At 33.7% G+C, this 27,297-nt stretch overlaps 5 protein-coding genes across 7 annotated transcripts; 1 reads left to right on the top strand and 4 right to left on the bottom strand.

Moving 5' to 3' along the window:
- Positions 1 to 849: 849 nt before the first annotated feature.
- LOC122580312 lies at positions 850 to 4,597 on the bottom strand. The gene is made up of 15 exons (XM_043752587.1): positions 4,311 to 4,597; positions 3,830 to 3,924; positions 3,592 to 3,705; positions 3,361 to 3,465; positions 3,191 to 3,262; positions 2,994 to 3,106; positions 2,755 to 2,901; positions 2,599 to 2,667; positions 2,438 to 2,525; positions 2,273 to 2,344; positions 2,083 to 2,183; positions 1,715 to 1,832; positions 1,412 to 1,471; positions 1,154 to 1,264; positions 850 to 1,031 (listed from the first exon to the last, which is right to left on the bottom strand). Exons 1-15 carry the CDS (start codon positions 4,441 to 4,443, stop codon positions 924 to 926), a joined length of 1,506 nt encoding a protein of 501 aa, XP_043608522.1. The 5' UTR covers positions 4,444 to 4,597; the 3' UTR covers positions 850 to 923.
- Positions 4,598 to 5,152: 555 nt separating this feature from the next.
- Positions 5,153 to 11,043, bottom strand: LOC122578128. Of its 3 annotated transcripts, XM_043750019.1 has the most exons (10): positions 10,952 to 11,043; positions 9,423 to 9,825; positions 8,850 to 8,986; positions 8,419 to 8,532; positions 8,250 to 8,333; positions 7,956 to 8,126; positions 7,684 to 7,825; positions 7,425 to 7,588; positions 6,274 to 6,953; positions 5,153 to 6,138 (listed from the first exon to the last, which is right to left on the bottom strand). In XM_043750019.1, the coding sequence occupies exons 2-10, from the start codon at positions 9,732 to 9,734 to the stop codon at positions 5,537 to 5,539; spliced, it is 2,406 nt and encodes an 801-aa protein (XP_043605954.1). In that variant the 5' UTR covers positions 9,735 to 9,825; positions 10,952 to 11,043; the 3' UTR covers positions 5,153 to 5,536. The 3 variants fall into 3 exon arrangements, with proteins under 3 accessions (XP_043605954.1, XP_043605952.1, XP_043605953.1); XM_043750017.1 differs by having other exon boundaries at positions 5,153 to 6,953; XM_043750018.1 differs by having other exon boundaries at positions 5,153 to 6,953; positions 7,956 to 8,123.
- Positions 11,044 to 15,067: 4,024 nt separating this feature from the next.
- Positions 15,068 to 16,340, top strand: LOC122578776 (protein COFACTOR ASSEMBLY OF COMPLEX C SUBUNIT B CCB1, chloroplastic). The gene is made up of 4 exons (XM_043750808.1): positions 15,068 to 15,428; positions 15,519 to 15,649; positions 15,824 to 15,976; positions 16,057 to 16,340. Exons 1-4 carry the CDS (start codon positions 15,099 to 15,101, stop codon positions 16,241 to 16,243), a joined length of 801 nt encoding a protein of 266 aa, XP_043606743.1. The 5' UTR covers positions 15,068 to 15,098; the 3' UTR covers positions 16,244 to 16,340.
- Positions 16,341 to 16,756: 416 nt separating this feature from the next.
- LOC122579574 (cytochrome b-c1 complex subunit Rieske-4, mitochondrial-like) lies at positions 16,757 to 20,911 on the bottom strand. The gene is made up of 2 exons (XM_043751763.1): positions 20,590 to 20,911; positions 16,757 to 17,606 (listed from the first exon to the last, which is right to left on the bottom strand). The coding sequence occupies exons 1-2, from the start codon at positions 20,780 to 20,782 to the stop codon at positions 16,975 to 16,977; spliced, it is 825 nt and encodes a 274-aa protein (XP_043607698.1). The 5' UTR covers positions 20,783 to 20,911; the 3' UTR covers positions 16,757 to 16,974.
- A 2,255-nt stretch (positions 20,912 to 23,166) lies between these two features.
- Positions 23,167 to 26,511, bottom strand: LOC122579670 (cytochrome b-c1 complex subunit Rieske-4, mitochondrial-like). The gene is made up of 2 exons (XM_043751889.1): positions 26,246 to 26,511; positions 23,167 to 24,011 (listed from the first exon to the last, which is right to left on the bottom strand). Exons 1-2 carry the CDS (start codon positions 26,436 to 26,438, stop codon positions 23,380 to 23,382), a joined length of 825 nt encoding a protein of 274 aa, XP_043607824.1. The 5' UTR covers positions 26,439 to 26,511; the 3' UTR covers positions 23,167 to 23,379.
- Positions 26,512 to 27,297: the final 786 nt, after the last annotated feature.

The raw sequence follows: 27,297 nt of genomic DNA, 5'->3' as shown, positions 1-27,297 counted from the left end.
AGAATAAAGTCGTAATATATAAACCATAAGTATAAATCGACTATTGACTCAGCGTGTAAGGGTGATGGATTGTTTCTCCAACTAACACAAGTCATAGTTGTAACGAGAAAAATATTGTTCTTAACGCTTCTTTAGGACCGTAAACGACGCCCCATAAGTAGCGAGCATCACAGATACCAACACACATATTTACAATTAGTATACATGATATGTTCAATGAAAAACTCATTACTCTCCTTCCAGTCCCAACTAATCAATACGTCCCTAGCTCTCAAAAAACACAACTGGCAGCAGGATCGGATTTTGCAAGAGCAGTTCAAATTTCTGATGATTTCGTTAACAATTATATAACTTTTATATATAAAGAAAACCTACATGCATCGCATATGGTAATGGTACGAGTCATTAGCAAGTCAAACATGTAAATCTAAAAATGGTAACCAGTTATTGCTATTTTCATTCTGCCATATGATCAGAAACCCCAAAGTAAATCACCAAGAGGGACATGCAGTAGTGGAAGTAAAAGATATACCTGAAAGTATAACATACATCTAGGGGGGAAATTGCATGGGGAGGCTCACGGTGGTGACTGCTTGAAATGGATGCGAAATATGGCACGGCTATTGCAATGACGACTGGTGTGTGGCTAAGGAAAGGGAAGCTACCATAGTACCGTTCAACCATAGGCTTCTGATTTATCGTATATCTTTATATATGGGACAACATAATCATTTTCAGTAGTGTTAAACCTCGTAAAGATTACTTCAAAGAATATGATTCACTCAATACATTTAAAAAGTATAAGCAGTTTAAATCCTGAAGTATATAATATTGACTGAAATTTTTGTATGTAAACGTAAACTCAGAAGAACTATTGCTTGCCAGAAAACCGTGATATGGCTGCACGCCACATGTTAGCAGGTTTAAGAACCACCCTCTTCTCTTGCCTTAAGCACCAACTCTTCTGTAGTGGTGCCAATGATCTCATTTGCGCGTTTAAGACCAGCACAATAGTACCTTCCTATTTGATCCTAAATTCAGGAAAATATATATACAAAAAAAATACTTATGAATATCTACTACCATCTAATATATAGTCAACATATGCAAATGCAGTCATTAGATGATGAAGATAGGAGATATTGAATCTCACCTTAGAAATGATGCCTAGCTTTTCTAACTTATGAACTGCATCATCCACATCAAAGTTGCATCTTTCACCAAACTCCTCTTTCAGTAGTTCCTCACATTTATGGTCGAGTTCCTATAATGTATTGCCGAAGGATTATGTTTAGTGTTATAGTATATATGTAAATTTGGTACCATGGTTGCAATTGCCGAAGGATTATGTTTAGTGTTATAGTATGTAAATTTGGTACCATGGTTGCATATTATACAACGGGGTCAATACCTTTAAAGTTGCTTTCCCCTGTTCCATCAATATAAAGAAAGACACTATAACCTCTTTTACCTGAAATTGATTCTATCATAAGTTAGTATGCATCAGTAATATTTGCATTCTTGACAATTAAATTGGAGACGTTTTTGCAAAGCATATGTTAGTCGTAGCATGTTAGGGACTACGAGAAGTACAACTATTCTTATGGAAAATGAAGAAAAAAAATGTGCACTTATTTGAGAAAATAAGTCAAGTTTTCAGCACCATAAATTACCTATAGATCAGGGAAATGGACATAAACGTATGTAAACTTACTTCTTGTTGAATGACATCATCACACAAATGAAGAAGAGTGCCTTTTCCACTATCCAATTGTTTGTCATACATGAATTGTGTGATTAAGTTCTGATATGTTTCCATGTTTGCTTGAAACCTGCATTCAGTTGTATCAAGATTGGCAACTAGAACCATTAAACTCCAACAAAATTTGTTATCAACAAACCAATTACAGAGATTAGTGAACCACATTCTTTTTTGTTCAAATGAAAACATCCTGCTCGACAAAGGCAGACAGTTGATGGCATATTAAACATTCATGACACTTAACAGGAAATAATTTGTTACAAGCAAAGACGCACATACACAAAAAAAAAGAAAAAAATAAAATAAAGGAGAAGACTCACGTGAAGTATATTTTTGCGCAGTAGCCAACTATTGTGGAGACAACAGCAACAATGACCCAAAAGTCAGCTTGAGGTGTTTCAATTGAACCAGTGGCAGCTGCCTGAAGGAGGGGAGGTGGACAAAGCACACTTAAATAAAAAGGACAGTTAACCAAAATATATTCCATTTCATGGAGTATGAACGACTAACCAGACCGAGTATAGCAGTGGTAAGAAATTTCACCCAGTCCATTGGGGTCAAACTCGGGTTTTTCTTCTCAGGCTGCATGATACATTAACAGAATTTGAATGATCATGCAAGAATTCTAAATACATATCACATGAAATAGACAGGGCCGGGTGAAAGAAACCTTACCAGGACTATTTCCATATCTGCCATTGGAATCTGTTTCAAATGCTTCACATAAATTCCTCTTTCCTTTTTTGTTTTTGTGCCTGCTAGCCTGCATATAAATTTATGAGATTTGATAAAAGTTTTGAAATTTGAAAAATATATCCACTAAATATAAATCACACCTGTAAACGACAATAATCCTGTCAAATGTAGGTTCTTGGATTGTAATCTTACTTGACAAATTCTGTAAACTGGTCAAAAGAGCGTATCATATGTCAATAAACTCCAACAGCAATGACTGCTATGCCGAAAAGCATAATGAATAAGACTTTTACAACCTGAAATCCAACTTTTCCAACCGAATCCGCTCAACATATAAGTCATCCTTTATTTCTTCATCACTAATTTCATTATCTTTGGTCAAATCTTTCTTCATATATTTCTCAACTGGTTTATTTGATTTTCTAGGAAAAAACTTTTCCAACCTGCAGAGTACCATACGCAACAATAACTTCTCCAGAAGCTTGAGCTTTAGTTTTTTAATAACTAAACAAGTATGATTAGTAGGAAAATTTGCCTAGTCACTCTCATGATCCATGCCCATATACGTGCAATGAGTACGTCTATCTTCTCCATGATAAAGTAATCAGTCGTACGATCAATTCCAATGCCACGTCGAAAGATTATATACTGAAAAGCAATATTTAGATACATTAAACCAAAAAAACATACTCACTCACCTCCAATATTGTTGGGCTAGAGTATCAGCAATACCTTATCTGCAAAGTCAGGAAGGTTTTCTTGAGGATGTTCTTTGAAATACCTCTTCAGTAAGTTCTTATCAAGCTACATTATAACAACAACAGAATGGAGGAAAAATGAGAAAGAACACAGAATACTAATAGACATAAATGAAAAACCCTTTTCATAAATATGTAACGAACCTTTGATTCATCCACTGAGATCGGAAGATTGAGAAGATACTGCCCCGAGTGTGCAACCTCAATCTCCTCATTGGTAATAACTTTAAAATTACTCTTTTCAAGTACCTGCATACATATGAAACGTGTATCTGAAAAATAACATTTCATGATAAGAATGATGGGTGGGCGCGTATATGTAGTAGGATGATGAATACAAATGTTTCAAGCACGACGCATGGAGCATGATCATACCTTAAACATATAGTTTAGGAAATTCTGTTCAAGATTATCGACCTCTTGAGAAGATAAGTTCTGCTGCTCCAATTTCTGAGCCCCGTAAACAGGATCAAAGAGTGCATATAGTTGCTGCAAATGATGAATTCAAATATATAAGAGTAGCACATTGAAAAGAATTAGAAAAGTAAGAGAAAAGATATAGTTATAAGGTTTGTATGGAATAAGTTAATTAACAATAACATATATATAATACCATAAGATCTTCAAACTGAAGAAAATACCATGCTCGAATCATGTACTCAACTCTCTTGCAGAGCTTCAAGAACTCTGCCCGGTCCGAACTCTGTTCTGCAGGGGATAAATTAATTTCAACAAAGATAAAAGTATAATGAACTTTTTAATTTCAACTGCCTAATTCATTGACACTTGGGTGTCATTTTCTCTCTATTTGATTATCTCACCATTAATATAGCCAGCCATTTGTACTAATCAATATTTAGTCATATAATTAGGCATATCAACCACTATATACACATTGAGTAATCAAAACTCAAAATCCAAAAATTTTTAAAAAGAAATTCAAATGCATCATTTCACTTTTGAAACGATACAAAGCAGAGATGCATATATAACAATATTAGTACCTATCATCCATAAGATACATTTTATGAAATTGTAAAGAGCAATATATAGTGTACATTAGTAATTAGAGGAAAGTAAGTAATTGTAGGTACCAATGAGGTTGGCCAAAGTCATGATGAGCCGTGGTTTCAATACTGGAATAACGGCTTCACGTTCCAATCGTATTACTTCTCTCTTGTCTTTCTGCGTCTTGCCACCTGCTGCAGATGATGAACTAGTTGCCATTTTATATATTTTCTCTGTATGTATAGGTGTACCGTGTATCGATCAGATTGTTTAATTCAATCTCAATATTATTGTTTCTTCTAAGATCATCGATCTGCAATGAACAAACGAAGAGATCAAGAGTAATGAGATCGAGGGCCGGATGGCATTAAATTCTAAGAGATGAAGAAGAGGTCAAAAAATGAAACTCATCTCTTATCTGAAGAATTCACAGAGGAATGAAATGCTTATTTAATGGCGATTTTTGGGTTTTAATGTACTATATGCGGTTTTGCTTCCCGGCCATGCAACGTATAATAACTTTCTTTTTCTTCTTAATAAAAGTTATATTATGCTTTCATAAATACTAGCTTGTATTGATAACGTAAGTTTTATAAAAACTCAAATAAAAAAACATTTTTGGGTGTTTGCTATTAGGTTTTACACTTTTAAATTCGTTAAATTTATTACCGTAGATATATTATTTTAGTTTCACATAGATACTTGTTTGATAAGAGTGTTAATGTAATATATAATGGTTATTATTTATATTATTATTTCAATATTTACATTTCATCCTATGTACTGTTTGGTACTATTTCACTGCGATACTTTGAACTACAAAAAAGATGTAAACCACGAAAAAACTTTTTGTAAGCTTAAGGTTGAAATTACTAGGACAAGTCGCATTCATTTTTAACGGGCATTGATGGATATGAGCTACAATACGTTAATCAAAAATGCCCGTTTCGGCTATATAGAAATATTTACAAAGGCATTGTTTGCCAGTGTCGCAAACAATAATTTTAAAGAATGTTTAAACGACCTAAAGCTAAAATTCAAGTAGAACTTGTTCTATATCTTTTCTGCACCTTCAATTTCATTATCAGGATGCATCTTCACATTACCCTTTGCGTTAACGGAAAATGAAAACAAAACCAAAAAGGAACAAAAACACTCCAACGTTATTACTCTTGCAAAAGATTTAACCATAGCCAAATAAACTGACTATATATTCATATATCCATCTATACCTATCAGTCTACCCTGTTGATATTTCCAACGCCTGCGCCTAATCCTTGCCATCTAAGCGACTACAATATCACATTCATCATCATCCTAACTCTTTATTATTCCATAACCATGGAAAAGATTTCTCCCCAGTTTCCTGTAATCCTCCTGGCAAGTTTACCCATCTTGTTGCAGAATGAACTTCATTGCCACTCATGTAGTTAAGATTCAAACCTCTGGCGGCCCTGGGCAGCATACCATTTGCTGTCGACGGATGAATTGCTCCATGCCCCACTCCAGCATTGTTCCCAGACTGAATAAACCCGGGTGAACCATATGAGGCAACTGAGCGTTGGCCATTAAAATGAGATAAAACGCTTAATAAACTCTCATCCGCCACCTGGCAGGCATTCCCAATGTCCTGATTTTGTACACCGCCAGTCCACCTATCACGTACCACCTCCTCATTAGAAAACCAATTTTGGTTTAATCGATTATGGGATGATGCCGGCATTGGATGGCTAACGGCATTATTCTCCGTCCAATCTTGAGCATGATTTAGTGGCAGCAACTGTTCTTGTCTTGGAACCGAAAACCGGGCCCCTCCATCTGTGAATATATGTTCTTGAATGTTCTGATGCAATGGCAGTGATGAACATATATTCCTAGCAAACAGACTGGGTGCCAGCATTGCATCACTCGCAGCTGGATGAAAACCGAGCCCAGAAGAAAGCTTTTGTTCATGAATATAATGAGAACTCCATGGATCTTTATAAAGTGAATGCAGTAGTAATTCGTTACGATCTTGATTAGCATGCGGATAAAAGAAAGAATCTTTACCTTCGGATGGTCTGTGAGGAAAACTTGATTGGCCGTTCCCAAGTAAAAATTCACTGACAGATGTGTATCCACAGCTTACAGGTGTCGGTTGATGACAGTACACACTTGATGGTAGGCTCGCTGAGGGCCATATTTCTGTTGCAGCAGATGCAAGAGGAAATTGCTCAGCAACAGGAGCCTCTGCATGAATAGTATTTCTGGTATATTCAGCTAGACTACAGGGGAAAGCACATGAATCGGCCAAAACATTACTATTGGCATCCATTGCCATTGGGGAGAAGTTTTGGCTATCATTATGCATAGAAATTTGGACCAGATGCTGATTCTGAGTAGAATATTGACTACCATCATCTTTATGTTCAACTTCCAAAGCATTTTCATGAGTTTCTACTTTCAGATCTAACTCTGATCGGAACGTTAAACCACGGTTTCCTTCTATCTCCACTTCTATTGGATTTAAATGCGTGTTGTCTAAGGTTGCATTCTCAGGACCATGAAGTAACAAGACTTGACTTTCTTTATCCTGATTTTGACTAGACAAATCCAAAACTGATCTATCATTTGACTTCCTTTTATCTTCCATTTCCTTCATTATACACTTTGCTAGTTGCCATTTGGCAGATTGCCAATTTTTCCAATTTTCAAAACCTAGAGGGAGATCTTTCTTTGCCAAAAGCAACCTGTCAAAGAAACAAAGAACATTTTTTTTGTGAAAATGTAACAAAAGAAGCAGTGAATCATAAAAGTTCAAATATGCTAAAGGTGGCCACCCAACCCATTAACTTTAAGTGGATAAGTTTGGAGTACGCTTTCTCTCTAACGGGTCGTATGAGTTAAGGTAAGAATTTAACCAAACATGTACCGGTTAAATGAGTCAAACAGGTTAAAAGTCATCCAAAGTTGTGCACAAAATCTACTAAAACATTTTAGCTGATAAAAGGTCAGATTATTTGGTTATTATATAGTTTTCGATATCATATTTAGCACATTCTTTATTATAACAAAAGAAAAAAAGTTTGTAACTTGGCAACTAGTGCCGGCTCATTGCAAGCCGCACTTCTCAAGTATCCTGATTTAACTGTTACCCACCCTGCCATTTGGCCACCTAAAATATCCATATGATGATAACTTAGTCGGCAAGGAAGGGCAACCAGTGTTCATGCAGCTTCTGTGTCTCCTCTTCCTCAAACACTTTGTATGGTTGAACACAGAAACTATCAAGATTTCCTAAAACATGATTCAGAGACGTCGGCTGGACACTTGTGTTAGAGTATTTCATACTGCTCTTGACCCGTTCATGCTGCTCCTTGCTGACCTGACAAAACCAATGCCACGTGGTAAAAGTAAGAGGAAAAACAAAAATAAGACATGAGCCCCAACTTTTTTATATGACATGTATAAGATGAAAACCTTGATATACGACATATATTTGGCTCCATCATCACATTCTGTACTAAGCTTGCGTGATTTGTCTCCTTTACTAGGTCTTGCTACTGATCTTGATCCACCTGAATAGTCGTGATATGTGTTTCCAGGGTCCATTCTGGAAACCCTGACAAAAAGGATACAAACATCGATAGTACGAGCCAAATATTAATTTTTAAACCGACCAAACAGAACACCTAAACATGAGATCCACAATTAGTCAAGCATGGTCCACAATTGATTAAAAATAGGATTACCTATTTAAAGTTTCCCCATTCATTGCTAAATCTGGGCTATCACTACTATATAATTTATCATCGGCGTCCCATGAACAAGATCCAGATGTTGCACCCAGATCATCTTGAGGTCCATATCGTGCGCCGTTCTCTAGTGAAGACCCACTTCTGTGAACATCTTTTCTGGACCTACTGGGCACATTAATTGATAAAAGAATTAAAAACAACAGAGAGATGATGTGATGAAAAGTTATCTAGGCATAACACAAGGTAAGACTTCAACAAATAAAATTAGTAGCATAGGGGACGTTTAACCTTAGTATCTTTTGCATAAATTCATCTTCTTCATTCTCACAGCTTGCCCAAGCTTCCTTCCACAATTGCAAACTCCGTATCATTCTGCCAAACAATAAGGAATTACTACCACCAAGATAAGAACCCCAATGTCATAAGAAAATAATATTATATACTACAAGCTACATACTTAGTATGATGCTCATGCAATTCTGAATAATATGCTATTTTGTTAGCCTTGTTACACTGTTCTTGACGGCGAACAGCATCAGGATGACAATCACCTGAACAAACTGAAGCACCCCTACACAGGAATATTATACAAAACTTGACCAACTCAAACTTCACACAATAAACAAATTCATCACAGCTTCCGAATAACGGCTAAAGAAAGACGGCTTTTATATCATGAATTATTAAAGTACTTCGGTGGACTACTATACAACTCCTTTCAAGGATATGTGCAGGGCACGTGATATAATCAAAATGAAAAAAATAAAAAACAAAAATGCACAAAGGGACTCTCAACATAAGAAACTAGTTGGCAGACTAAATTTACAAATCCAGCAATAGTCCAACAAGATGCTTTGAATTCACTCTTGAAGTTGAGTAATGTATTACCATTTTGCGAATGGATTTCCGAAGCAGAAATTATTTCCAGCTAACAAGCCATGAACGATTTTATGCAAATCAGCCCCTTCAGGAAGAAATTGGGTCAAAAACTCTCTTTCTTGTTCTGATAGATGAGTTTGCCAGACCTGCAACAAGTTGAAGTATAATTTAAGATAAATAATGCATCCACAAGAAAGAGGGTTTTGAATCCAAAGAAAGCATATTACCCCTTATGTGTACAGATAGCAGTTTCGACTCGTCTACTTATGAATGGGTTAATTCAATTTATTTACTTTTTAGCTCAAATGGATCATCATCAACAGATAAAAATAAACTTAGCCTAAAGGAATTATGTCATGCATGATGAAAGTCCCCAAAAGAGTACTTCTTAAATATATAAAAAAACACTCCTAAATCGATATTTCAAAAAATATATGTTAAAAAAGTAGAGTTTTGTAATTATTTTTGACACACTGGTTGTATACAATAAAGAAGATAGGAAAAAAATATGAAAATTGTGCTGGGTCCAGCTAACTGCCAATTTTGCCACCTCTGCTTGCGTGGTTAGCCACTTAGCCTTACCTCATAAGACAGCAAACCAGTCAAGTTATTCAGTTCAAATAATTCAGGAGGAGCCGCAAATACGTCACCCAAGATATTTTCGTTCTTTGCATCAAAAGGAAGAAACTGGATCAACTCTCTGTATGCAATACCTATTTGCTCCTTCTTAGGAACAACATGTTCCTTCTTGTTATCCCACTCAAGAGCTATAGTTGATTTTGTATCTAAATCATAATGATAAACTTTCTTCTTTTTGGCTTTCTGCACCGCCCAGGGATTATGATGGATGACATTGCTTAAGTTGGAACGCTTTTTCAGTTGATCTTCAGCCATTCAAATATATAACTTCAGAGGAAAGACTGCAAGTTTAAACAAAATTGTTGTATCGATCTGCGGCCACATGTATGTTTCTTTCATGAGCACCCTGAAAAAACAAAATCCAGAAAAGCACAAATTGTCGATATAATTAGCTATCCCTATCACAACATGATTACTAAACTATATCAGCAAACAAAATTCGAAACTTCATGGAGTTCAGAACTAATTAGAAAGTGTGCGATGTATAATTACTCATTAAACATGAACTAGAAGTGAAAACATCAATGCAAGACGTTTACGTAAGAAACCTATCGAAAAACATCAACATTAAACAAAAACAAAGAACATGTTACATACCTTGTAAGTGTAAAATGTCACTTAGAAGAATACTAAATGTAAAAAGGCATCAACTTTATGAAAATTTAAATGAATGACTTCAATACTTAAGCAATTTTGTTAACATCATACATTCATAGAAAGATGCATAAGTAATACAAACTATCCTGATTGCATTTTGTTGAAAATGAAAGATTTAAGCCATTCAAGTTATTGTCATTCTCTCAAGTCTAGATTTATAATGAGGCACTAAGTCTTGGTTATAGATTTGTATATATATTATATGATTCAGTAAGTCAATAAACAAATACCCTCCAAATATAATCAATCCCTTATTTCGTTCCCATGACCAATCTTTATCAATACTAAATGTTCTCAAAACCGTAGAACCTTCCCATTCAAGATAGAATCTTTAAAACACAAGTCTTAATCTTGCTTAGCTAAAAACCGGGCCATTTGTACATATAGACACATATGTATGTAATTCTTGTAGTGAAAAAAAATCATGTGAATAAAAGTGAATAAAAGTACGACATGTCGACTTCATATAGATACCACTAAAGGCAAAAAAAAAAAAAAAAACTAGAAAAGTGTTGGTTACCAAAACTGCATGACATGTGAATAAATGGAATATTCCTATAACAAGTACTAGTCACTCTTTAGCATACCCAAAACAATAAAAAATCTTAAAAAATACATCAAACCTAAAACTAGTTATTTAGTTAATTAGTAACAGTAAAACCTAAAACAGAACATATCCATAAACTATTACTATTATTGTTAATTTACAATAACCAAACAATATATCACATAATAATAAAAAAATATATATTAAATAAAATTAACTGTAATATGAAAAGGCAACAATAGATATGTGTGTGTATTGTGTAATATACCTAATTAATAATAATGATGATGATGAAAAGCATGATATATTAGCTTCATTGCTGAATAGAGCGCCGACTTAACGATTGACAAAATATATATATATATAATAGATAAGGGGAGGGGATAAGGAGGAAGGAGAAGCAAACAAGATTATGAAGAAGAAGAAGAAGATGTGTTGAGAATGAATGGTGGTTTGTTTGTTTTGTTTAAGGAGCTAGGAGGATTATCCGCGGTTGATTTTTATGGGGGAAAGCAAAACAAGCGACACAACACAATGTCTTATTATTGTTATGACTCAATGTAGAAGAGACCAAACCACATCAACAAACCTGTTTTTTTTTTCTTAAATTTGTATGGATTTTCTTTTTTCCTGAAGGTATTTTAACTTTTGGCTTAATTAGCTTTTTAATATAACGAGAGCAATTAACCGCACGTTGTGGCGGTGAGATGATGAGAGTGATAGGTCAAAGAGTATTATAGGTCATAAGAGGTGATATGTCATATAGTGTCATAGCCACATGTCTTACCCGTACGGGCTTCGCCTTCGGATTTAAAATTTCGTCGAAAGTATATCGAATGACATCTCTAATGAAAGAGCATGAAATTTTAAGAACACCCATATAATTTATATAATTTATTGATGTACGGTTTTTGAGATAAAAGATTTTGAAAGAATTAAAGAACAAAATGATTTATGAAGGAGAGAGAAAGTTGTAGGCATTGATGTATGATAAATTATGTATTATCATGTGTACATTATTGAAATTGAAAGTTGAAAGTTCAAATCCTATTTGCTTTATAATATACGAGAACGGTACCCGCACATTGCGGCGGCCGTGGAGTTAGTGGCGGTGAAAATGTGAGGTGATAGGTCATAGAGTTTGATTGGTCATATGAGGTGATAGGTCATAGAGTGTGATAGCCAAATGCCTTAGTCGTCCGCCCTCGGATTTAAAAATTCGTCGAAAGTATATCGAATGTCATCTCTAATGAAAGAGCATGAAATTTTAAGAATACCCATATAATTTTTATAATTTATCGATGTACGGTTTTTGAGATAGAAGATTTTTGAATGAATTGGGGGAATAAATGATTTATAGAGAAGAGAAAAAAAATGATTGGTTGAGATTTGAGAAAAGAGAAAAAGTGTTAGATAAATATATAATTGATATATGGGCATTTTGGGAAAGTAAATGTTAAAACTTAAAATGTAGACAAGGGGGATCTCCTTTATAATATAGTATAGATATAGATATAGATAATAGCTTTTCGGTTTATGTTTTTGCTTTTTACTTGACAGAGTCATGGGTTCGATCCTTAACCCATGCAAAGGTTGGAGGGTCTAGTCTACCATTTAGGTCGAAACTGAAAGCAGCCTCTCTACTTAGGTAGGGGTAAGGTCTGCCTACATCTTCACCCCCCCCCCCCCCCCCCCCCCCACACACACACATTGTCGAGGTATTGGGTCTCAAAACTCGCGTAAGGCTGACACTGAGTAGATTCTAACTTAAACTTATTATGGAAGCTATTTAGCCTTTTTCAATTAAATCTTCTCATTCTTTTATCCGCGCAATAGAATAGTGACAATTTACCTCAAGATATACCATAATGACAATAATTAGCAATATATTTGTTTTTGTTATTTAAAACTTTCGTAGTCATTTTGAAATAAATACAATCTTTTTTAAAAAGTTATTAAGATTATGGTTTGACGAACATTTGTTTGGGTTGAAATTGAAATGGGTAATTGAGATATTTCAAAGTCTTTATTAAGCAATGCGGGAAAATTAGGTTTGTTTTATAAGAGATTAAGATAAAATAAAATAAGATATACATCTTTGCATACACTAAATTTTGACCAGTGTCATATATGCGGGAAGTTTACAACATTATAATTGTAAAATGAACTAGCTATTAAATGTATATAAGCAACAAAAAAAAAACTTGTAAATAAAAATTAAAAAAATATATAAAAAACAAATAACAAAATAAATAATATCAAATTTAAAAACAAATTGTCATTTGAAACACTGAAAACATATATTTTTTGTCTATCTTTTGTAATTTTTTTTTGTAAACCATATTTGTTAGTAGTATTTTTGATTGGCTATATATATTGCAAATATTTCGAATAAATATCTGTAGATTTATTACGATTTTTAATAGTAAATTTGAGTAATATCAATTATGACATAATATAAGTGATAATTTAAATTTATTTGATTGTCTATGTAAGCATTTGTATGATATAAGTGATAATTTAAATTTAAAATGTGGTACCGGTCCCGGTCCCAAATAAGGCGGGATCGGGACAGTACCAGGAAATCCCGTAGTTCGCGGGATTTTCCCGGTCCCAATCCCGAAAACCATCAATTTCCAATACCGGTCCCGATCCCACTTGGGACTCGGCACCACTTCCCGGTACCGGGACGGGACTTGGGACTTGGGATTTTCGGCTCATCCATACATCTTCTTACCTAGACCTAAAACCAAAACAAAGCTTAGGTATGTAACACTCACATATAAAATATGTGACAACCAGTTTAGAATGCGTCCTGTGACAACCAATTTAGAATGTATGATGGCAACGCCTGTACCGTATCCACCTGAAAACAAACCTGATTCTTGTCGAAAAAGTTGTCGAAGATGTCGTCGGAGGTGGTGGCGGTGGTTGTCTCGCTAGAGAAGAAGGGAGAAGGAGGAGGTGTGGCGTTCACTGGAGAAAAAGACGGTGGCTGGCGGCGACCATCTCGCCGGAGAAAAAGGAAAAATGAGGAAGAAGATTCGATTGTGTCTTGTACTTTTGTACTTTTTGAATTGTTTGTACTATAAATAACTCGCCTATATATATATATTATATATATTATATATATATGGGTTGACTATTGTAAAACAAGTATTAAAGTAAAACAAATAAGACAAGATCTTGACTTTTAAATCATGATTTTCATGGTGCATGGTGATGATCACTGAAAAAAAACCTTTTGTTTTATTTGTTTTACCTTAATAGTTGTTTTATTTTACCTAAAACCTCTCTCTCTATATATATATATATATATATCTTTTTAAAAAGCTTTATTATAATCCTTTTAACAATATTATTATAACATTTAGTAAAGTTAAATGATAAGATTAGAATAAAGAACTAATGAATTACTTGTGTAGTCATGATAACTCCTTCATTGGTGAAATAAAAGACGAATGATATATATCTAAATATCTTTGTGCATGTATTGAATGTATTAAGATTATGTTATTTTAAGTTATGGGAAATGATTAATTCTTCTAATAAAATAGCCTAAAAATCCTCCTAATTATTGGATTATGACATGTGAAAAAATCAGGGAGCAAAATTAGAAAAGAAAACTATTGGATACCACATGTCATCCTCTTAAAAAGTTAGGAGGATTTTTAAGCTATTTTGTTAGGATGATTAGTCATTTTTCTTAAGTTATATATATATAGCAAGAAAAATTCTTCCAAACGAAAACAAATAACTTTATTTAAATTATGTAGAATTCAATGTGATATATTTTTTGTTAATTTGATAAAAACATAAAAGTACAATATTTGTATTCAAATCAATTAATATATTTATATATTTCTTTCAAATGAAAACAAATAACTTTATTATTTTTAACAGTGAGATGGTTAATTTAAATTGTTAAAATTAAATGATATTTTTTTCATATTAATAACACATCATGCAAATATATACTACATTAATTAATTAACAAACATATTAGCCAATTAAGCAACCTTATATGAACAACGGAAGAATTGATAGATCATTAACACATCATGCAATGCAAATATACTGACCATATATCATCTTTTTTAGAGAACAAAGAAGAGGATGCATCATTCGGTCATCCATTAATTCGGCATTAACAATTTGCACATTAAATATTCTAAACTAAAGGAAGCTAATTACGTCTATTAAGCACATACCGATAAATTGTAAATAATGCGCTGTTTTTTTCCACCATGCTTGATAGAACTTTTATATATAGATAGATTAAAGATGTGGCAAACATGAAAATATATTATTTTTTTTAAAAAAAATACATAAAAATAAGAAAAATAAAAAAACAAGGATAAAAGGGAGAAGTGGCTTCATCCAGTCCAACCAATCAAAAACAACTAGAAGAAAGAATGGCAGTAGCAAAACTGCTTCTCCCATCATCTCTTAATCCCCATTCTAAACTCCAAATAACCAAACAATCACAATATTTTCATTCTCATCATCAACAACACAAACCATGGAAATTAAACAAAACAAAAAAACAACATCACAAGACAGCAATAACGTCTTCAGCACTTCAAGAAACAGCAACAATATTTGTTCAAAACAGCCACCCGCTGTTTTCACTTGCAGATGCTGCTGTTGGTTATTCAAGTGCCAGTTATTACACTTCTTTAGGCTTGTTTGTTATCTCTGTTCCTGGACTTTGGTCCCTCATTAAACGTTCCGTTAAATCGAAGGTTTTATTCGTCCTTTTAAAATGAGAACGATTAAATTAAGTTGTTGATGATATTTTGTGTGTAATGAACTAATGATGGTTTTATGTTCAGGTTGTGAAGAAGACATTTATTGAGCAAGTAAGTGAAGGAGATAAGAAGCCTCCTAACCAAGTTGCTGGAGAAATTCTCTCGTTTTTCACACGAAACAACTTCTCTGTGGTGGATAAAGGAGAGACCATAACGTGAGTTTGTCTCTCTGTCTGTCTGTCATTGACTCATTGTAGTAGGATTGATTGTTACCCAAGTATACTTCACGATTACTTTTCTAGTTATGTGGTTTTGTGTAAATTTCACACTAAATTGCAAGTAAAATGATGGTTAGTTGGTTGATTTTGATTAAATGTAAATTTCAATAGGTTTGAAGGCGTGATGGTTCCCAGCAGAGGGCAAGCGGCACTCCTGACGTTTTGCACGTGTATCAGTTTGGGAAGTGTTGCCCTAGTGCTAACAATCACGGTACCAGATGTCGGTAACAACTGGTTTGCTCTGACCATTTTGAGCCCATTGGCGTAAGTTTCTCAATCTGTCTAGCTACTTATGTATTGCCAGTTTAACTATATGAAAGAGCTGAAATGGGTAACTGAAACAGTGGAGCGTATTACTGGAAGCGAGCATCCAGAAAAGAACAGATCAAGGTCAAAATGATGGTTGCAGAAGATGGGACACTGTCAGAGATAATAGTTCAAGGGGATGATCAGCAAGTTGAGCAGATGAGAAAGGAGCTGAAGCTAAGTGAGAAAGGCATGGTTTACGTTAAAGGCATTTTTGAGAGATGATAGTCACCAATCCTTTTATAGCTTATGCTATTTCATTCCTTTGTATTTCTACTTTTACAATCTCATATAAATATAGTACTTTCAAGAATTGTCCTAATATTACAAGAGTAGTTAGCTATACAAAGATACATTTGGAGGAGGAGAAGTGCTCAGATCTGAGATTTTGAATTAGTTATCTAAGTGTTACAGTTTCTACTTTGCTTATCTCAGTATATAACTCTTTCTTCCACAAAGAAATTTCTTTTTTTTTATCATTTCATCTATAGAGTACTTGACCAAAATCATACATAATGACACATCATACAATGTTCTAGCTGCAATTCAAATAAGAAAACACATTCAGAAACTACCTTCAAACAATATCTTTTATTAGCCCATTTAAATACCAACATATTAACTGATTCGATCAGACAAGCATATATGATATTGCATTATAATGAACATTATTATGCATCTATATATCATATAATCATGTAAATTTAATCAACATTCTAAGTGAATTAACCATTCTTATTCCGTTCAAAAACAAAGTAACCAATCTTATTATCGCCAATATCAGAAACATGAATTGAATTCTTCAACATTACAAAGACATATAAAACCGAAAATGCCCAAATGTTTGAGGCTACTTACAAAGTAGCAACAGGTACCGGAGCACTGTCATTTCGGCCAGAAAATTAAATATGCCCATCATCCTAAATATCACAAAACTTCAAACTTTTAAACTGTGCTTATCCAACGAGCAACTTGTTCTCATCCAAGAAACTGTAAGTGGGGACCTCCAAATTATAGGGTGCTGGCCCCTTACGGATCCTGCCTGATATGTCATAATGAGAACCATGGCACGGGCAAAACCAGCCACCGAAATCACCAGCATTTGGTAGCGGGATGCAACCCAGATGGGTACACACACCAACCACAACTAGCCATTCAGGGTTCTTGACCCTAGCAGCATCCTCTTGTGGGTCACGAAGAGTTGCGACATCAACACTGTTTGCTAGCTTTATATCATCCTCTGTTCGGCGTCTGATGAACACAGGCTTTCCACGCCACTTAACTGTCACCGTGGTCCCAGGTTCAATGCTAGAAAGATCAACTTCGAGAGAAGCGAGTGCAAGAACATCTTTACTGGCGGACATGCTGAGAACAAATTTGAGAACCAAAAGCCGAATCAAAGAAGCATACACAAACCTTCCACCTGTCAAAACAAAATATGCAAATGCTCGTTTGCTTGGGTCACCAGGTGGGTAACGTTCATGATTATGCTCATCATACACTATCTTCGAAGTCGGGTTAGCTATGGCCGCTAGTGTTGGTGGAATTTTGTCCTCATAATTTGGGGTTATCGAGTGTGATGCAAATCCTGCAACAACCACATTCAAGTAAAGTTCCAGTAAATTAAACTAAATTGATTTTAAAAGAAAAGATTATTAACCAGCAGGAGTCGCTTAAAGACAAGTGATGACAGTTGAAGTTATTAAACTAGTGTATATTATATCATGTAATTACAGGCTACAAGACAAGCCTAATCCTAGTTCCACCATCCAAATTAAACCAATATTTTAATTCACAAAGACCCTACAAACCAACTGTCGACCGTACAAGTATGGTACACTATGAAGCTCATGAAAACCCACATCAAACATTGAGCCTCGCAGATTGTTTTCAGCTAGTTCGGTAAATGTCACAGTGAAGAAGGGCAGATGTCACCGATTCAGCCGCACATATCATGCTTAGCACCCCATTGTGTATTTGGATGACCAAGAAACATTGAAATATAATTAGGCAAGTAAAACCAATATATTTCTGATGAGCATATAAGCCGGATCAAGTGTGGCAGTATGAGAGCTTGTTCAGAACAGTTTCATTGTACTATACTACCTTTGAGCATCATTGACCATATAATAGGTATATTGAAAGTCCTTGCATAAATATATGACATAGAGTTTGACTCATAGAACTCAGTAATAACCAGAAAATAACAAGTTTTTCCTTTAATCACAAGAACTATGTATGTATGTGCCTTCGCCACATTCATACATGTATACAATATACAATACATAGTTGTAGTACATCAACTTCTCCATAGAAAATTGGAAGACTTCTTTTTTCGTAGAACATTTCTCAGTGTAAAGCTCTACCAATATGTTTATTGTGTCCACGATATTTATTTACTTCTTTCAAGTATAAGTGGAAATCTAAAACAGTAATGAACACTTACAAAGCACTATGTTACCAATAAAACTTGTTGCAAAATAGAAAAAGTGCACTAATAATCTCACGACAGGTTGCATCAATTCCATCTTCATAAAGGTAGGCACATAGATATTATTTATTATCCTAATAAACGTGAAGTTGCTATCATAAAACGTGAAAACATAAATAATATATAGCTGCATCACTCAACTGAGCAACTCCAGGTAGTTCACAAGTCCAGTTGTGACAATGTAACAATATAGACATAGATGGAAAGGAATTAAAAGAAAAAGGTCTTTTCACTACATTGACATTCATGAGGGTTTGTAGTGAAACATTTTCGGCACAAGCATTCTAAGAATCTAAGGGATCCCTTAATGCGGCATGAAAAATAGCTGTGCGCAAGTACCTTTTTAAATCAGGAGTAGACAGTTTTGTGTATCCTAATACATAATAGCCATCTTATTGGATCCAGCCCAAATCTTTGAACATTAGAGTTGAACGTGTATTTTAATCCACTAAGTCTCTTATATGATCCAAACATACTAGAGGTGGTAAAATGGATGTGTAGAGTTGGTTTGGTCAGAACAAATTTGTGTAAAAAACAAAGGAGTTGAACAGGTTCATGTTAAAATAAATTGCTACTTATCACCCAAATCAACCCAATATGAAAAGAATAAAAGAATATCCAATTCCGCCCAATGCTAAAAGGATAAGCTATGCTTTACAACTCTTACAAAAATATATGATAAGAACACCTTATGAGCTATGTGTGTCATCCTTATGCATCAATAAGATATCGTATTAAGTTGGCGTAACCTATATATGAACAAAAAGGGATAAATCCACTAACTTTTCCATAAGTAACCTCTTTATATTGTCCCTTACCAACACAATCATAAAGACCATGTAAAGATGATTCAAGGAGCCCGACTTATAAACCATGATTCAATGTATGTGATGCCAATCTATGTGTCTTATGAGCTTATATTACATCAAAAATACTCAAAACATCATCCCAAGTTTATATTTATTTAAACATTTGTAACTGTCAATAGAAAAAACAATATATTGAGCACATATCTATACTATATTATAAAGCAGATTTCCCCTAGATTTTCACCACTGAACTTAAATTTTCAGTATTGATTTTAAGTACTTTCCAAAAATGTCCCTCCTATCTATTATATATTTACCTAAAATAACTATAATACCATTTCTCTCTCTTCAAATTTCAAACAATCATTTTTTTTCTCTCCTCCATAAATCATTTATTCCTCCAATTCATTCAAAATCTTTTATCTCAAAAACCATACATCGATAAATTATAAAAATTACTGTGTTCTTAAAATTTCATGCTCTTTCATTAGAGATGTCATTCGATATACTTTCGACAAATTTTTAAATCCGAGGACGGAGCCCGTACGGCTAAGGCATTTGACTATCATACTCTATGACATATGAACTCCTATGACCTATCACACTTTATGACATATCACACTCTATGACCTAGCTACCACCCCCACCATCTCACCACCGCAACGCGCGGGTACTTACTCTCGTTTACCTAAAAACCTAACGTATATACAATCTAAACACTGACCATTTACTCAATATATTGGAAGTGCTTACCCTACCTTGTAAATCTAATAATCATTCATTTGGTAACTCCAACAGATACCGATTAACCAATCAAATATTACATACCCAAACATCTATAAAATCCTAAAAATACTCGCACTTCCATTTGCTGATATGCTTTCATCTCGAGCGGACTCCAGGTTACAATTTCCAATAAAATGATCAAAACACTGACTTTGCATAATAAACTTATAAGAAATATTCCAATAATAGCACGCCCACACTCTACACCACATATAACACAATATCTTATGTACGTATCTATTACAGATATAGAGACCCTGTCTATAATTATAAAAACGAAAAATAACAGATCAAGGGCGTGAAAATGTAAAGGCCGAATATAATAATAATAATTTTCGAATTAGATATAATAAATAGGCCACTAATTTGGTCAAAATCATGTCAGATATAATAATAATAATAATAATAATAATAATAATAATAATAATAATAATAATAATAATAATAATAATAAAATAAAAAATATGGGGTGGAAAATAACAAACCTCGGGAGAAATGATGGAAATTAGGGTTGAAAAGAAAAGAGGCGTGGATAGATCGGAAATCGTGATTGGCGGCGGAGGGAGAGTCGTCGATCTGATTTGTGAATTTGGAGACAGCTGAAGAAGAAGAGCTTTTATGGATCCACGCCGGGGATGTAAGAGAAGTTGCGAGTCTCCGGCTTCCGGCCCTCAACATTTTGTTTATTAGGGTTTGATTATGATGATGATACAATGATATAATATTACAATAGAAATGAAATGGGAGGGATGAGGCTTTTTTTTCTACGCAGGAATATATTTTGGTTTGTTGTTTTTTATTTTTATGACTGAAACACCGTTTCTCTAGCTTTCCACGACTCCACCCTTTTATTACTAACCCGATGCCCGCGCGTTACGACGGCCTATGGTGATCGCATACGAAACATGAAAGAAAAATAATATAAAAACGACAACGGTAGGGATTTGATTCTGGCGTCGGCGACATCAGAAGAAAAATAAATAAAGACACCAGTGGGTTTTTGTTTGCGTGGATATGTATTTCTAGGATGTGTGAGTTTTTTTTTTTGTGTGTGAAAGGGTAAGTTTGAAACTTTAGAAATAAAATGGGGGTATTTTGGGAAAAAAAATTATACTGAATTTCTTAAACTCAATCCTTTTTATAAGGGGTTATAGATTATTTTCTCAAACTATTTATATTTAGAGAATTTGATTTAGAAAATAAAAATAAAAACACCAAAGACACTTTTTCTTTCCTTTTTTTTTGTCTATCTATTTTTTTTATTTTAACACTAAGTTAGCAGCATTCGAGACACCATAATAAGATCCAATTAGGCAGTATGCACAGTTTATACCACGCATGCTTGGGATGAAATCAGGACTCTCATCCCTTAATAATTCATTCCTCCAAATATAAGAAGTTGGGTTCGAATTTTTGTATTATTAATGGACCACCAACCAATTAACACCTTCTTTTTTACTCTATCTAAATGTTTTAAAAGTAAACATATATATAAAAATCATAAATGGTTTGTGAACTAAATTTTCATAACGAGTAAGATTTTGTTTAAAAATGGGTAAAAGTTTAAGATGACATGACATGAGAGAAGTTTGAGATTACAAACCTATTTACTAAGGATTGAGATCATATAAAGTTATAGTAACTTTATAGGTAAAGTTAGGATGATTTTGACCTTTGGATTAAAATCAAATGTTAAGATTCAAAAATGATTTTTAATATTGTCCATTGATTTTAAACTAATGGTTCACACAGGACCACACCCATAAACTTGACCTATGAAGTTCATTGTAATTTTAGAGGATCTCAATCCATTTACTAAAAAGTGATGAGAAAGATACAAGTCTTTTAATTATGAAATATACAAGTTCTTATAAGTTATAACACACATTAATTTTTACCTACTTTTCATTTTAACCCTTAAACTTTCTATCTTTTAATTTTTACCCCATATTAAAGTTTTTGTTTTTATTTTTGTGAAACTAAACTTTTAGGTTCTCATTTTTTTATCAAACAACTTTCACACAGTTACGATTTTACTTTTAAAACGAGTCTTTTAAGCATGAAATATATAAGTTCTTATAGCGCATACTAATTTTTACACATTTTCATTTTACCCCTTAAAGTTTATAGCTTTTAACTTTTACCTCACATCAAAGTTTTCGTTTTCATTTTTTTGACACTAAACTTTTAGGTTTCATCAAAAAACTTTCACACAATTATGGTTTTACTTTTAAACATTTGTTTTTGATTATTTTCAACCATGTTTTTATATTTATAACATTTTTAATATATAACAACTTTTATTATTGTCACGTCGTACGTTCATGTAACATTATTAATATACTTATTATTGTTTATATTTTTATACATTTTATTATTCCTTTACAACTTTTTTATATTGCTACATATATAGTTGTTTTTTAAAAAATTTGAGTTTGAATATTTGACATAAATTTGAGTCAAAAAGTTTATTGTGTAAAAAATATATTCCACGGCAGCGCGCGAGTAAAATAGAGTAAAATAACTAGTTACAAACCTATTTATAATCTATTGTCTAATCCATTGTTAAAGCTTAACAAGATTTATGCATGGTATACCGTATGTGTAGGTTCACACTCTCAAGATTTATGTCAAATGAGAAATGTGTTGTGGTGCATTTAAACAATTTGAAGATTATCTCGTAATGAATTATCGTACTTGTATGGGAAATGATCAAGTTAAGAAAGACTCAAAAACTTATACGAGCATTACAGTTTTTACTTTGTTTATTTCAGTATTAGCCTCTCTCTTCCACAAAGAACTCTCTTTTTTCTTTTCTTTTTTATCATTTCAATCTACAATGTACTTAGCCAGATTCTTGCCAAATCATACATCACATGTTACAGTCGGAATTCCATAAGAAAAACACATTCAGAAACTACTTTCAAACAATATCTTCTGTATGTATTACCAAGAAATTAACCGGTTATCACACAAGCATATATAATAATGCACTATAATGAACATTATTATGCATCTATATATCATATTAAACTGATAATCATGTTAACTTCGTCAGCATCTTAAGTGTGAAACAACAACTCTTATTATCCCAATATCAGAAACATGAAACGAATTCTCCAACATTACAAAGAAGTATAAACCCAACATGCATGAATGTTTGAGGCTATTAAGAAAGTAGCAAACAGGTACTGGAGCACTGTCATTTCATCCAGCAAAATTATATATGCCCAACATCCTAATATCACAAAAAACTTCAAACTTTTGAACTGTGCCTAGCCAACGAGCAACTTATTATCCTCCAAGAAACTGTAAGTGGGCACCTCCAAATTATACGGTGCTGGCCCCTTACGGATCCTGCCAGAAATGTCATAATGGGAACCATGGCAGGGGCAAAACCAGCCACCGAAATCACCAGCATTTGGTAGCGGTATGCAACCCAGATGAGTGCACACACCAACCACAACTAGCCATTCAGGGTTCTTGACTCTAGCGGCATCCTCTTGTGGGTCACGGAGAGTTGCAACATCAACACTGTTTGCTAGCTTTATGTCATCCTCTGTCCGGCGCCTGATGAACACAGGCTTTCCACGCCACTTAACTGTTACGGTGGTCCCGGGTTCAATGCTAGAAAGATCAACCTCGAGAGAAGCGAGTGCAAGAACATCTTTACTGGCAGACATGCTGAGAACAAATTTGAGGACCAAAAGCCGAATCAAAGAAGCATACACAAACCTTCCACCAGTCAAAACAAAATATGCAAATGCTCGTTTGCTTGGGTCACCAGGTGGGTAACGTTCATGGTTATGCTCATCATATACTATCTTTGAAGTCGGGTTAGTGATGGCCGCTAGCGTTGGTGGAATTTTGTCCTCATAATTTGGAGTTATTGAGTTTGAAGCAAATCCTACAACCACATAGGAAAAAGTAAAGTTTCTATAAATTAAACTAAATTGTTTTATAAAAAGAAGATTATTAACCAGCAAGAGTCACTTAAAGACAAGTGATGACCTTTAAAGACTTAAAGTTATAAAAGTAGTGTATGATTGTCACCAAAAAGGGAACCACATCATTAATTAACCAACCACCATACTCTTGATTTCATTTCTATCATGTAATTGTTGGCCACAAGAGCCAAACCTAATATTTGTTCCACCATCCAAATTATTTCAATACTTTCGTTCGCAAAGTTTCAGATACCAACCGTGGACGGCACAAGTATGGTACACTAAGAAGCTCATATAGACCCACATAAAAAATTCAGCATCGCAAACTGTTATCAGCTAGTTCGGTCTACATGTCACGGTGAAGAAGAGCATATGTCATCAATCCGCACGCACGTATCATGTTATGGTTTGTCAATCAGAAACTGTAAGACTTAACTAAGCAAAAAAATCCAACATATTTCTTATAAGCATATAAGCCTGATCAAAAGTTGTAATATAAGAGCTTGTTTAAGCACAGTTTCATTGAATGTGCTACCTTTGAGTATCATTAACCAAAAAATAGGTATGTTGAAATCCTTGCATATATATAACAGAGAGTTTGACTCATAAAAGTCAGTTGCTCGTAACCAGAATATAACAAAGTTTTCCGTGAAGCAAAAGAATTGTATGTATGTGTCCACGTACATGCATATATGTATACAGTATACAATAACTTGTAGTACATCAACATGGCCAGAGAAATCTGAAAGACTTTTCCTTTGTTAACCATTTCTCAACGAAAAGCTCTAGTGTTCATTGTTTCCACAATATTCCGTTAACTTTGTTCATTATACATAAAAATCTAAAACAGTGACAAACAAACGCATTACACTGTGTATCCAATCAAACTTGTTACAAAAGAGAAAAAGTGCACTATTAATCTTACATCGGATAGCACCAATTCCATCTTCATTAAGGTAGGCAAATTGGCATTATTTATTATCTAAAGAAATGTGAAGTTGCTATTCTTAGGAATAAACTACACACACTAAACTGTGTGAACTAATCCACGGGGGGAAGAGCTTTTCTCATTGATTTTCCACACAATACATGTACAAGAAAACAAGAGTATATATAGGCTACAATTAGGGTTAACTAAACTTGGTCTCCAAGTTTCCTAAAGCTGGGCTTAATTGATTAAAGGGGCCTGCTGCCTTGTGCTTTCACAATCAATTTAGGCCAGCAGCCTTAATTCTAACTTTCAGTAGCCTTTGGCCGTAGACAACAATAACCCAACAGCTATCATAAAACATGAAAAAATAACTAGTATAGCTGCATCACTCAACTGAGCAACTTCGAGTAGTTCACATTTCCACTTTCACTTTGTGACAAAATAACATACACATAATGGCCATACTAATGGATCCAACTCAAAACTTTGAACATTAAAGTTGAACACTTGAACGTGTAGTTTAACTTCACATAACCTATATATGAACAAGAAAGATAAATTCACTAACGTTTCCATAAGTAACTTCTTTATATTGTCCCTTACTCCCTTACCAACCGGATTAGAGAAGCATGTAAAGATGATTAGCTTATTAGCTTCTATTACATCATAAGTATTCAAAACATCATCACAAGCTTTTATATTTAAACATTTGAAACCGCCAATAATTATAAAAAAAATATATATGTCTATGAACCTAAAGTATAGACGATCTAAATACTAACCATTTAGTCAATTTTTTGGACGTGTCCACCCTACCCTGAAACCTAATAAGCATTAGTAACTCTAACAGGCAGGATCATATTTTCCTCCCTTGGAATAGCCGAACATCTATAAAATCCTAAAAATACTCTCACTTCCAGATGCTAATATGCTTTTATACATCGAGCTGACTCCAGCTAACAATCTTCCAATAAAATGATCAAAACACTGACTTTGCATAATAAAAAATAGTTCATTTCATTTCTAACGCCATTCGCCTTTTGATAAAGGAACAATAAATTAGGCAATAAAAAATATCAAATAAGAAAAATCAAATATAACATATCAGTATCGTGCAAATCTTAAGGTCAAATAAGATACAATTAATTTTATAAAGATAATTGTCTATTTTGATTTTAAAAAAAAAAAGGTCAGTAATTTGGTCAAATTCACATCAAATAATAACAACAATAATAATAAAATAGGGGGTGGGAAAAAACAAACCTCGGGAGAAATGATGGAAATTAGGGTTGAAAAGAGAAGAGGCGTGGATAGATCGGAAATCGTGATTGGCGGTGGCGGAGGGAGAGTCATCGATCTGATTGGTGAGTTTGGAGGCAGCTGAGGAAGAGCTTTTATGGATCCATGCCGGTGATGTAAGAGAAGCCGCTAGTCTCCTGCTTCCGGCCCTCAACATTTTGTTGGAATAGAAATGGAATATGAGGGACGAGGCCTTTGTTGTTTACTACTCTTTTCTCAAACCATTTATATTTAGAAGGGTATCCCCTCTTAACTTCTAAATTAACATATATATACCCAAATAAATATTACTCGTATAATAACAATTATTACCAATCTAAATACTAAAACTCTCATATATACCCAATTTATTAAAAAAATTAATTAAAACAATTTTACATAATTAAATTCCCATCTTGCCCTTAATAACTTTTTTGGAAATACACAAAATATACAGTAACTAAACACTTCAAGATACAGCATGTCAATCTTCATTGTATCAAATCGTAACTCATAAAAACTGTTACACTGCAAATCATGTAGTGACAAAACAAATAAGAAAACTCATTCTTGAAGCATATAAACTAAGCTGAACAATCCAATAGGGATAATGCCTATACAAACACAAATAACAACAGCAAAAGTAAAATGCACAAAAAGTAAAAAACTCATAAATATGATCTTTCTTCCTTTTTGTGATCATCTACGGTGTCTTTTTTTTCATTAAATTAATTTGATTTAAATACATGACAGTGCAAACGAACAACTTTAAAGCCTAGAAGCTAGGATGTGAAATATGAATCAAAATATTATTGATTAGTTAGATAGCACACACATCAATATAGGACATTCATTCAATATATACACTACTAAGAATTATTTGATACAAACAGCAATTGAAATTTAAGAGACGTTATGCATGTTCATATAGAGGATATATATATATATATATATATATATATATAAACAGTATTGATCTTGGAGAGGCAATCATGGATTGGTGAGAGGAAAAATGAATTAGGGATTAATTGCCACTT

The sequence above is a fragment of the Erigeron canadensis genome, chromosome 8 (genome assembly GCF_010389155.1).
Source record: "Erigeron canadensis isolate Cc75 chromosome 8, C_canadensis_v1, whole genome shotgun sequence".
Lineage (NCBI taxonomy): Eukaryota > Viridiplantae > Streptophyta > Magnoliopsida > Asterales > Asteraceae > Erigeron > Erigeron canadensis.
The sequence above is the reverse complement of the archived record's forward strand: the minus strand, read 5'-3'. Positions and strand labels throughout refer to the sequence as shown.

Bases quoted from the DNA above. Each gene is read 5' to 3' on its own strand.
- LOC122580312 (XM_043752587.1), bottom strand. From the start codon at position 4,443: ATGGCAACTAGTTCATCATCTGCAGCAGGTGGCAAGACGCAGAAAGAC. The intron at 1,833-2,082 runs GTGAGTCTTCTC...AACTGAATGCAG, and splicing joins TGCGCAAAAATATACTTCAC to GTTTCAAGCAAACATGGAAA. The intron at 1,032-1,153 runs GTGAGATTCAAT...TCCTGAATTTAG, and splicing joins AGCTAGGCATCATTTCTAAG to GATCAAATAGGAAGGTACTA.
- LOC122578128 (XM_043750017.1), bottom strand. From the start codon at position 9,734: ATGGCTGAAGATCAACTGAAAAAGCGTTCCAACTTAAGCAATGTCATC. The intron at 8,987-9,422 runs GTAAGGCTAAGT...AACTTGTTGCAG, and splicing joins CTGGTTTGCTGTCTTATGAG to GTCTGGCAAACTCATCTATC. The intron at 8,127-8,249 runs GTTAAACGTCCC...TAATGTGCCCAG, and splicing joins TTTATGCAAAAGATACTAAG to TAGGTCCAGAAAAGATGTTC.
- LOC122578776 (XM_043750808.1), top strand. From the start codon at position 15,099: ATGGCAGTAGCAAAACTGCTTCTCCCATCATCTCTTAATCCCCATTCT. The intron at 15,429-15,518 runs GTTTTATTCGTC...TTTTATGTTCAG, and splicing joins AACGTTCCGTTAAATCGAAG to GTTGTGAAGAAGACATTTAT. The intron at 15,977-16,056 runs GTAAGTTTCTCA...TAACTGAAACAG, and splicing joins ACCATTTTGAGCCCATTGGC to TGGAGCGTATTACTGGAAGC.
- LOC122579574 (XM_043751763.1), bottom strand. From the start codon at position 20,782: ATGTTGAGGGCCGGAAGCCGGAGACTCGCAACTTCTCTTACATCCCCG. The intron at 17,607-20,589 runs GTTTGTTATTTT...TGGTTGTTGCAG, and splicing joins TTTCCATCATTTCTCCCGAG to GATTTGCATCACACTCGATA.
- LOC122579670 (XM_043751889.1), bottom strand. From the start codon at position 26,438: ATGTTGAGGGCCGGAAGCAGGAGACTAGCGGCTTCTCTTACATCACCG. The intron at 24,012-26,245 runs GTTTGTTTTTTC...ATGTGGTTGTAG, and splicing joins TTTCCATCATTTCTCCCGAG to GATTTGCTTCAAACTCAATA.